The sequence below is a fragment of the Octopus bimaculoides genome, chromosome 16 (genome assembly GCF_046866305.1).
Source record: "Octopus bimaculoides isolate indiv1 chromosome 16, ASM4686630v1, whole genome shotgun sequence".
In the NCBI taxonomy this organism is placed as follows: Eukaryota; Metazoa; Mollusca; class Cephalopoda; order Octopoda; family Octopodidae; genus Octopus; species Octopus bimaculoides.
Window position 1 is genome coordinate 38,559,815 of NC_142943.1, and position 12,283 is coordinate 38,572,097.

Genomic DNA, 12,283 nt, shown 5'->3' on the forward strand with positions numbered 1-12,283 from the left:
CTGTTCTTGTTTGTCCCCTCTATGTTTAGCACCCTGTGGGCATTCTCATCATTTAACGTCCGCTTTCCATGCTAGCATGGGTTGGACGATTTGACTAGGGACTGGTGAAGCGGATGGCTGCATCAGGCTCCAATCTGATTTGGCAAAGTTTCTACAGCTTGATGCCCTTCCTAACGTCAACCACTCCGAGAGTGTAGTGGGTGCTTTTTATGTGCCACCGGCACGAGGGCCAGTATGGTGGTACTGGCAACGGCCACACTCAAATGGTGTTTTTTATGTGCCACCTGCACAGGAGTCAGTCCAATGTTTTGATCACATACCACCGGTACAAGTGCCAGTAAGGCGAAGCTGGAAATGATTGCACTCAAATGGTGCTTTTTACGTGCCGCCGCAATAAAGAAATAAATACTTTATGACTTATGAGTGAATCTTGTGAGTGAAGTTTGAAGATGGACACTATGCGGAAGTGTGTGTGTGTGAGCTCGTGTGTGTAGTCTTTTTGTTTATATTTCTTTCTCTGACATCACTTGACAAGTATTGGTTTGTTTACATCCCCATAACTTAGTGGTTTAGCAAAAGAAACTGATGGAATAATTACTAGACTTTAAAAAATAAGTACAGGGGTTGATTTGTTCAACTAAACCCTTTGGCTGTGCAGTAAGAAATTTGCTTCCCAGCCACATGGTTCTGAGTTCAGTCCCACTGCATGGCACTTTGGGCAAGTGTCTTCTACTATAGCCTTGGGCCAACTAAAACCTTGTGAGTAGATTTGGTAGATGGAAATTAAAAGAAGCCCATCCAATATGTGTGTGTGTGTCTGTGTTTGTCCCCCATCACTGCTTGATGACCAGTATTGGAGTGTCTATGTTCCCATAATTTAGTGGTTCAGCAAAAAGAGACCAACAGAATATGTGCCAGGCTTTAAAAATATATATATAAATACTGGGAGCATCATCTGTGCAACTAAAATTCTCCAAGGCAGTGCCCCAACATGGCCACAGTTTAATGACTAAAATGAGTAAAAGATAAATGATAAAAGAAATATATATATATATATAGCTTTACCTGGACCCCAATTGAGACAACGAGCTAAATCATTTCCAGTACCCAATGGAAGAACAGCTACAGGAAGGCGTGGCTCAATATTCATTTTATCTGCAAAACAACAACAACAACATCAATTACAAAAGATAATATATGTATCAATAATCTTTATCGTTACAAGTGAATGTGTTTATGAACATATATTTGTATCTGTTGTTGAGACATCCTCTTTCCAACAGTTTTGTTAAGGTTATCACTACAAATTTTCTATAGAGATTATAGGAAGTTGGTATGTAAATATTAGTTGGATGGGTGTTGATGAAGGAACAAAGACTCCTAATATATGGGCATAAATACCCATTACCCATTTTTCATTTTCAATTTATTGTTGTTTACATCTGGCGTCTTACATATGAAACGTCGTGACAAAATCAATGCTGGTTATAATTTCTATAGAAAATCTGTAGAGATAACCTTAACAAGTGATGTAAGAGCACTGCTAACACAGTAGAACATGGTATTTACTTATAAAAACGTTTAATATACTTTGTAGCATATTATGCTTGCATAACAAAATATAGTGTTCCTACAAGTCATAAACATTCTAGCAGAGGGACACTGATATGCTACCTACAGTTTCACATGATTACCGGTCATTTTACTTCAGCCGGTAACTAAGTACTAATCATGGAGACTCACAGAATAGTTCTTGTGTTGCACAAGCATTATCCTTATAATTCAATGATGTACAGATGTGTCTTTATAGAGACTTCATTTATTATTCCATCTACTGAAAGCTCTATGGCAATGGAAGAGTGGTGGTAGGTGCAGATCCCAACACATGATTCCAGGTTCAGCCCCACTGCATGACATTTGGGCAAGTGTTTTCTACTATAGCCTTGGGCTGACCAAAGCTCTGCAAGTGGATTTGGTAGATGGAAACTGAAATAATCCTGTTTTATGCATATGTGTGTATGTGTGTGTGCATGTGTGGTATGTGTGTGTATGCATGTGTGGTGTGTGTATGTGTTTGTGTGTCTATGTGACTGTTTGTCTTCTACCACTGCTTAGCAGTTTGGCAAGAGAGACTGATAGAATTAGTACTAGGCTTTAAAAAAAACAATAAGTACAGCTATCAATTCGTCGAATTAAAATTCTTCAAGATGATGCTCCTGCATGGCTCCAGTCTAATGATAGAAACAAGTAAAAGATAGTAGTTCCCTCCCACGAGTTCAAAAATGAAACTACTGCTAAATAACGTGAATTTATTTTACTTACCCATAGCATCTAAAATCCAACCTACAGTACCATCTCCGCCGCATACAAGGATACGTGCGCATTTTACATCTTTAAAGAACTGCAGCCTGAATAGAAACAGAAAATAGTCATAAAATGGAATACAAGTGAAATGAGAAAAATTTCAGAAAATTTATATTTATGTTTTTCTTTGAATATTATATTATTTTTATTTAATGTTATCTAAAAATAAAAATTGCAAAATAGAGTTTTATCATATAAGTAATTCTCAAAACAAAACCCAATCTGCAATAGACTGAATCTCAGAGGCTTTTTAAAATAGGTCTGCTGGGCAGACAGGGGTTGCTAGCCAACATGGTACAGAGTATTCACGTGATCAATAAAGCAGGGATGTGTATTTGTGTTTGTGTGTAAATAAACACTATCAGACTGAATGATACTGGGCAAGGTGTTGAAACCATAATGACATCTGTTAGGCAGCTGAGGATGGGATCTTTTATCTTTTATTTATTGGATTGTGACCATGCTGGGGCACTGGCATTGCCTTGATGTATATGCTTGATGATGAGCTTGTTGACTGGGAACCTTTTGTATCTTGTGATCTCAAGGTTATAAGTTGTCTTTCAATGAAATTCTAGTTCTTGAAGGGTTAAACCTGTTTTGGTGTTATTGGTTTCTTAGTTTACTGTAATTTTGTTGTATGTACTTGTTCTTCATTGGGATTCTAATGCTGGTGAAAGTAATACTAATGCTAACATGGGTTTGATGTTTTGACTGAATCCAAGGAGCTAGAGAATTCTGTTGATCTCCAGCATCTGTTTTGGCTTGATTTCAATAGCTGGATGTCCTTCCTAATGCCAACCACTTCACAAAGTATACTATTTTATTTTTCAGCACCAAGTAACTTACAAGACAATGAAAAGACCCCCAACTGAATGGAGTATAGCAGCAGAGGGAAGTGGCATTATGCCATGTGTTGAGAAGTTGATGCATGATACAGAGACAGCACTGTTCTAAATATGTTTACTAGTATTGCCCACTGAGTTTAGTTAATATCTTGTTGGCATGGAAATAATAAACTTACCCAGCCTTAGGGCCACCTTTCGTCAAATTATAGACCTGCCTAGGATTTAGAATGTATTGGAACTTCCTAAAAATTCTGAAAAGAGATAATGATTTTATTTTAGTCAAAATAAATTATTCAGTTCATTAAATATGCTTGAAGAAACACTTCAGAGATTTCTTTATCTATTACAATCAATAATCCCTTATTCTTTTCTACTCTAAGAACAAGGCCCAAAATTTTTAGGGAGGGGGCCAGTCGACTAGATCGATCTCAATACACAACTGGTACTTAATCTATCAACCCTAAAAGGATGAAAGGCAAAGTCAACCTCAGCGGAATTTGAACTCAGAATGTAAAGACAGACGAAATATTGCTAAGCATTTCGCCTGGTGTGCTAACGTTTCTGGCAGCTTGCCGTCTTCAATAATCCCATATTCAAAATACTTAGGATTAGAAGTGTTGGGGATCTTGGATGTTTTCAGATTTTAGAATGATCCAAGAAGATGAATGAAATACAAACTCACTTCACTAAGTCACAGCGACGTAAACACACCAACACCAGTCATCAAGCTGTGACAGGTAGACACAAAGACACACATGTTGGCAATTTTTTTTCCTTCATCTTCCTTGTCTCTTGGACTTTCCTCCGTTTCCTGTTTCTGAAGGAAAGCTTTGCTCGAAACGTAAAACAGCCTTTCTTTCCTTCCCTGAGTGTCTTTTAATACTTTGCATGTTCTACATCCTCACATTGTTTGTTATTTTTCTTGTTTTGTATTTTACTTCGTTTTTTCAGATTAATTATATACATATATATATATATATATATATATATATATATATGTACACATACATACACACACACACACATATATACATATATATATATACACACACATATATATATATAGATATATATACACACAATGGGCTTCTTTCAGTTTCTGTCTACCAAACCAACTCACAAGGCTTTGGTTGGCCCGAAGCTATAGTAGAAGACACTGGCCCAAGGTGCCATGCAGTGGGACTGAACCCGGAACCATGTGGTTAGGAAGCAAGCTTCTTGCCATATAGCCACACCTGCGGCTATGCTCATAAACTGTACATAGAGTGTGCCATTGCTGAACTAACCAGCTAGAAATAACTGCCAAATATCCCTCAAATCACACCCCTCCTTGTTGATTCTTCTCCCCTGTCACAGTATAATAATTTTCATAGGTAATGGCTTATAAGAGAATAGCAGTTATTCAGTACCTTGGTCACTTAACTATGTTAATTATTCTGACAAGTTGATATCATTTTACCTATCTTGTGGCTAACACTTAACTGCTCCAAATTTTATTACTGTTAACTGTAGAATGCAGTTTTACCCAACAGCTTTGAAAAAAATCCCTCCCTTTAATCTGAGACAATTTTACAGATTTTTTTTTTTTCACATATTTCATCAAATATCTCTTTACAGAACAAGAATCAAATACTTTTAGTGGTGGATACAAAAACGAGAGATACTGAAAAAAAAAAAAAAATATTGCAGAATCAGAAAATATCAGTTCTATTTTTTTGAGGTGGATATGTTGACTTATACACCAAAATGACTTTGTAGGACCAAAAATTCTATGTGAACTGCAATGGGATTTTGGAAAGATATTGACAGTGTTTGAATGTGTACACTTACATGTTTACACTAAATGCCACATTGACTTGTATGCTGGAAAACATGGTATTCAGTTTCCGATATGGTTTTGTTGGGAATAGATGAGAGGAGGAGGAGGAGGAGGAGGAGGAGGGGGAGGGAGAGAGAGAGTTTGAAAAATCTTAAAAGCTTTCTTGAAAATGCGAAGGATATTTCTTCTAAATATAGAGTGTTTGAAATTAGAACTCTTTGAAAAACAAGCAAAACTGTATATCATTTAACATGGATATTTAATGGATATTTAAGAGCAAAGAAGGAATTCAGTAATATATATAAATAACATGTGTGCATGTATGTATGAATGTACACACACACACACACACACACATACAGACACACAAACACATACCTACGTCAATAACTAGAACATGATTTCAAGGAAATAATCTCCTATGTTCAGAAGATAGCCATGTCCATCTTGTTATATAAGTGGCTGTGTGGTAAGTAGCTTGCTTACGAACCACATGGTTCCGGGTTCAGTCCCACTGTGTGGCACCTTGGGCAAGTGTCTTCTACTATAGCCTTGGGCTGACCAAAGCCTTGTGAATGGATTTGGTAGACGGAAACTGAAAGAGGCCGGTTGTATATATATATATATATATATATATATATATATATATATATATATATATATATATATATATATGAATGTGTGTGTGTGTGTGTGTGTGCTTGTGTGTGTGTTTGTTGGCCCCAACATCGCTTGACAACCGATGTTGGTGTGTTTACGTCCCCATAACCTAGTGGTTCAGCAAAAGAGACCAGTAGAATAAGTACTAGGCTTCTAAAGAATAACTCCTGGGGTCGATTTGCTCAACTAAAGGCGGTGCTCCAGCATGGCCACAGTCAAATGACTGAAACAAGTAAAAGAGTATATATATATAAAGGTACATGGCCCAGTGGATAGAGTGTCGGGCTCACAATCATGAGGTAATGAGTTCAAATCCCAGACAGTGCTATGTGTTGTGTTCTTGAGCAAGACACTTTATTTCACGTTGCTCCAGTTCACTCATCTACAGAAATGAGTTGCAACATCACTGATGTTGCCTTTCCCTTGGATAACATCAGTGGCGTGGAGAGGGGAGGCCGGTATGCATGGGCGACTGCTGGTCTTCCATAAACAACCTTGCCTGGACTAGTGCCTCGCAGGATAACTTTCTAGGTGCAATCCCATGGTCAGTCATGACCGAAGGGGGTCTTTACCCTTTATATATATATATATATATATATATATATATATCGGTTAGCTGTTCTACATTTATACAGACCACAATTTCCACCTGAGTATATATATATCAACCTGTTGTTCTCACAAATAGCTACAAGCTGAATTCCTGTGTTTGTAAATAAATAAAATTTAAAAATTAGATTTATGGAGAAATAATTTTCTAAAGCATAAATATATTTAATGTGTGTATGATGTAGAATGCCATGTTGGTTTCTTATTAGTGTACACACTATATCATCTTGATATACTGTGATGTTCATTTTTACAGAGTTTATAAATCAAATCCTTAAACCCCGCTTCCACCCCCCCACCATTCTCTTGCTCTAGGTACAGATATTTGCAATAACATTGAAACACATGGATTATGAGTTTTAATACTGTTAAGCGGCACAAAACTAGAACATGAAACTGGAAAGATTAACTCGGTGAACACAATATTGAAACAGCGCTGAATTCAAACTGCCATCTTTGTTGTATCATACTAAATGTATACAAAGTATTAGAAGGCCTGATGTTGTGGAATTATCTGACATAAAAAACCTTTTCATAGAATTATGTTAAACACATAATATACAATGTGAGACCAACACTACCACTGCAGTGACTCACGAAAATGACAAAAAGATTTTGCCTTTTTTTGAGGCCTGTGAACATCATGCACCCACCTATGATGCTTAAATGAAATTCATGTCTCAGTATAAAAGTACCAGTGAATAATACAGCCGTTGGTATTACAGAAGCTTTGTCAGATTGTAGACAAACATTAGAAAATGTTAGTGAAACAGCATTAAATTAAAATTGTCATCTGCGTATCATACTAAATGAATACACACCCTTAAGAAAGTTTCATGCTGTGAAACTGTCTGAAGCATAATCCCTTCATAGACTTGATGTGTTAAAAATACAACACACACACACACATTACAATATATATTAAGTAAATTTTCATTTCAAATTTTTGCATTAACTGGCATTGCAAGCAGAGTTGGTATGAAAATAATTGTAACAACTCATAAAAGATGTGTTAAAGGATTTCCTTGTCTTCTTTCTTGGCCACATCCACACAACAATTTTCTAGACTTGAAGACTTTCGGTATTAGTCTGGAATCTGACATGGTTGATTGTCTAGAACTCAAACTGAGTGGTTCTCTGGAAATACCCTACCTTTATACTCTACCAAGACCTAAGATATATATATATATATATATATATATATATATATATATATATATATATATAGTTTAAGGGAAAATAACCAAGTTTCAAGAACTCATCATTGAGTTTTTACCTGTAATTTTGGATTTTGTCCCTAATATTATGATATATATATATATATATATATATATATATATATATATATATATATATATATATATATATATATATATATATATATGTATATATATATATGTATATTGGAGTGAATGAATATTGTTGCTGTAATGACTCATGAGAAGGCTAAAAACGTTTTTGCGTTTCTTGAGGCTTGTCAGCAGCAGACACTCAAAATGTCACTTGCTCAAACGAGTTGGAGAGAGATTAAAGCATGAAACAAATGAGGTGATGAGACATTAAAAATGAAAGAAATGAGCCACAACAGGTTTCTTGCAGTAGGAAAGCTACATGGCTACTTGCATTATAGAAGAGCAGGTAGGGTTAACTGATGAGGAGCAGCGAGAAAGAGATAATGGTGCTGAAGTGTCAAAGTGAACCCTCAGGGTACAAGACAGTTAATAGAAATGAGTGGAAGCAGAAGAACAAGAAGTGTGGGTGGATAGAAGTGAGGGATGGTTAGAGATGGGGCATGGATTAAGGGTGAATATAATGAATGAACAATAAGGGATGAGGGGTGGTCAATGACAAATGAGCTTGGGAGAAGGTAGGGAAGAGTAGGTGATGACTGTAGAAAATAGGAGGGGTTGAGGGGTTGATGTACTGAATGCTGGACAAGTGGGGAAGGGTGACTGATGATATGTGAGTTGCAGGGAAGGTAGAGGAGAGTAGGTGATGACTGTAGAGATTAGTGTTGAGGGGGATGGGGTGGATGTAGTGAATAGTGGACGAGTGGGAGGGATGATCAATGAGTTGCAGAAAAGGTAGAGGAGAGTAGGAGATGACTGGCTGACTAACAGTACAGAAAGGAGTGAAAAGCAAGAGAATAATAATAATAATAATAATGATAAAGTAGACAGGAGAAGGATGAAAGAAAGGAAGATAACATGTGGATGGGTAGGTTAACAAGAGTGTGAGGTGAGAGACAAACATAGTGCATGGCGAGAGTGAGAGATGTGCAGTGATCAAGATATCTCATTTATTATTGTTGTCTCTCTGCTTCCATATTTAAAAAAAAAAATTAAGCTAATAGGTTTGTTGAGGATCTAAGATTAATACTTCACCAACAAATAAATTAATCTTTCACATGTAAGATTTATATGTGGTGTATAGGGATGTTATAAATGAGAGAACTGAAACAGAAAAAAATCTATTACAAATCAATTTAGATAAATCTTTTTTGCTAACCCACCACCAAAAAAAAAAAAACCTCAAAATATCACAAAAACAAAACTAAAATATCACACCAAATATAGCAACACCCTCCCTCACAATTGCCCTAATGTAAATCTCATATTTTAACATACTTTTCGCCTTGTTTTCCTCCACTCTTTGGGTTGATAAATACTAACAGTGGATGTGTGTTAGGCACAGGATCAATTTGGAATGAGCTTTGATTCTGGTAAGTAACAAAAAATATTTAAGATGGTAACATTAAAGAATATAAAATTGAAGATTTATCATAATCAGCAGCGAAGCATTTAACATCATCATCAACAACTACTACATCAACTTACATGACATCATTGCTAGCAGAAATGAAGATTGTAACAGACAGCAAGTATGTAAAACAATAAACAAAATAAATAAAATAAAATAAAATAAAAGATTTAAAAAAAAGATAAAGAATACTGACAAGGAATAAGTAAAGAAGAAATTCTGCAAGGAAGAAAGAAACCTCAGTTTAGATTTGACTTAGAAAATGTCTTGTAATAAACAGAAGGTAATTTCACACAGAATGGTTTGTACGTTGTATTCAGGATATCTATCTATATCTATCTATCTATCACTTTACCAAATGTTCCAAAAGTGTTGAAAGTATTTCTGGCACTGGCACAATAAACTTTAATGCAAAATATACATATACATACATACATATATATATATAATTTATTTAGTCAAGGAACTAAAGTCCCTTAAGGGATGCAAGTATCCTAGTTCCCTGGTTTATACCAGTGTTCAATGAAAACCAAGTATATTAGTTTATTATTGAAATGTATAGGTATTTAATTAACTTTATGAATGAGGAAAAGAAGAAAATAGAAACAAAAAATTGATGTACAGACGTAATTTATTCAAAGACTTTCGAATTCATGTAGAAAAATCCCTGCCTACAGCTGTTTCCACACCCAACCAATTCAATTACAGAAATAAAATACTTTAACTCAAATTCCCATATTTGAAACCAGTCAGTTGGGTATTTCTTCAAGGAGAATTTCCAAAAGGAAGTTACATTTCCACAGCTAACCTATATCTTCTTAACTACCATACCACCATCAATGAACTATTATGTATCATATTTGCATGAGCACAAATATATTGAATATGTTTATTTATATATATGGTAATAATGGTTCTCTAAGGAATACTTGCATTCAAGAAAACACACACATCTGAGTTTGTCATAGGTTAGCCTACACATCGAAATGTAACTCAATTTTTTCTATTTTCTTCCTTTTCTCATTCATAAAGTATATATAATAATAATAATAATAATAATAATGATCCCTTTTACTATAGGCACAAGGCCTGAAACTTTGGGGGAGATGACTAGTCAATTACATTGACCCTAGTGTTTCATTGGTACTTAATTTATCAACCTCGAAAGGGTGAAAGGCAAAGTCAACCTTGGAGGAATTTGAACTCAGAACACAGCGATGGGTGAAATACTTCTGAGTATTTCACCTGGCGTGCTAATGATTCTGCCAGCTGAATCCTTTCTATTACAGACACAAGGCCTGAAATTTGGGGGCAGGGGACTAGACAATTATATTGACCCCAGTGCTTAACTGTTTTTATATTTTACTGACTGTGAAAAGATGAAAAACAGAGGTGAACTCAGCAGGAGTAATAATGATAATAATAATAATAATAATAATAATAATAACAAATGTGATGTTAAATTTTGGAGTGGTGATGGTGGTAGTGAAAAGGGAAATATGTAATAAAAAATACATTTGTCTAATGAATCCACAATTCCTCCTCTCTTCCCTTCACTCTCACCACTGTTGCCCAGGTTTCAGAGATATCTAGCTGTTTAACCTACAAGTCAAGAACTCAAGATGCTTTCAGTGTTAACTGAATGAGGTATTGGCTTGTAGCAGTGGTTCCTGAACTTTTTTCATGTTTTTTCATTTTTTAAAAAAATATCCCCTTTTCTATACTTGCATGGATAGGATAAATTTTTTTGAGGTAGAATTACTTAAAACATGTTCTGATGCCACATTGTGCCAGTGCCACATTGTACTGGTGTCACATTAAAAGCACCCAGCAAACACTGTAAAGTGATTGGTACAAGGAAGGGCATCCAGCTGTAGAAACCAAGCTAAATCAGACTGGAACCTGGTGCAGCTCCCCAACTTGCCAGCTCTGGTCAAACCATCCTACCTCCATGCCAGCATGGAAAATGGACATCAAGGAATGATGATGATAATGATGATTACTATGTCCAGATGGATGCCCTTCTAGCCACTAACTCTTACTTCTTTCCAAGCAAAGTAATATTTCCACATTTTCCTATGACCAAAAATGTTTACGTAGAATATTTGGAAATGAATGACACTGCTTGTATAACAGTGACACTCACTCACAACAATCACAATTGAAAAGATCATGGTTTCAGTTTCTAGACTGTGTTGAGTTCTTGAGCAAAACACTTCCTTTCATGTTGCTCTACTCCACTCAGCTGTATATTAGTAATCCTGCAATAAACTGGTGTCCCATTTAAGGAGACTGTTGTGAACTCAGTCACATTTTTTGCCATAGGCCTGTCCACCTCACGAGTGGGGTTGCAATATTTGAAAGCTACAACAATATGAGGAAGTGTATTGTGACTAGTGGTGTATAACAACCTCTGATATAGTGTTCAGTGAGATATATATATTAATTGAAGTGTACATTACGGCTAATCTTACCTATCAGTTTCACATTGCGGGTCTGATGGAGTGTTAGGTAACAAACCCTGTGCTCATCAGAGGAAGCTGCTATGGAATGAAATATAGTGACCGCACTTTATTGTTGGAGATTCACTTCAAACAATAGAGAGCAGTCTCTATATTTCATTTCATAATGGCTATTTCTGATGAGCACAGGGTTACATAATCAGACTGTTACCTAACACTCTGTTGAACCTCTAGTATGAAACTGATTGGCAAGATTGGCTGTAATGGATATGTAATGCTGTACACTTTGATTAATATGCCCATTCTATGGACAGGTATATGAGAGCATTTTTTCCTGACTTATGAACTCTTAGATAGCTTACACACATACACACAAATATATATATACACACATATTTATACATATTTATATGTGATGGGCTACTTTCAGTTTCTGCCTCCTATTATCCACTCACTTGGCCTTGGTCAGCCCAGGCTACAGTAGAAGACACTTGCCCAAGGTACCACACAGTGGTGCTGAACGCAAGACCACTTGGTTAGAAAGTGAACTTCTTAACCACACAGCCATGCCTGTACCTAATGGTTTTCAGGGTTGACTCTATGATCCAAAAGCCTATGGCAGTGCAAATCTATATCAACAAGTTTGAGATACAATCTGCTTAAAATACAACTCTTATAAAACCTCTTATGGCATGGCATTGCACAAATTTTTCAGTATCTGGTTTATCTCGTTAAAAACAGAATGATGTCAGCTATAGTAAAAC

The 12,283-nt window shown here is 35.9% G+C and overlaps 1 protein-coding gene across 30 annotated transcripts in view; it reads right to left on the reverse strand.

The window, feature by feature from the left end:
* LOC106879787 (diacylglycerol kinase beta) overlaps window positions 1-12,283 on the reverse strand; it is a 398,611-nt gene that overhangs the window by 8,853 nt on the left and 377,475 nt on the right. For all 30 annotated transcript variants that reach the window (XM_089364501.1, XM_089364493.1, XM_089364500.1 and 27 more), the window contains 4 exons: window positions 8,925-9,016; window positions 3,386-3,460; window positions 2,323-2,408; window positions 1,066-1,155 (listed from right to left, as the gene is read on the reverse strand). In XM_089364501.1, coding sequence (XP_089220627.1) covers window positions 1,066-1,155; window positions 2,323-2,408; window positions 3,386-3,460; window positions 8,925-9,016 — 343 coding nt within the window. The remainder of the gene's footprint in view (window positions 1-1,065; window positions 1,156-2,322; window positions 2,409-3,385; window positions 3,461-8,924; window positions 9,017-12,283) is intronic.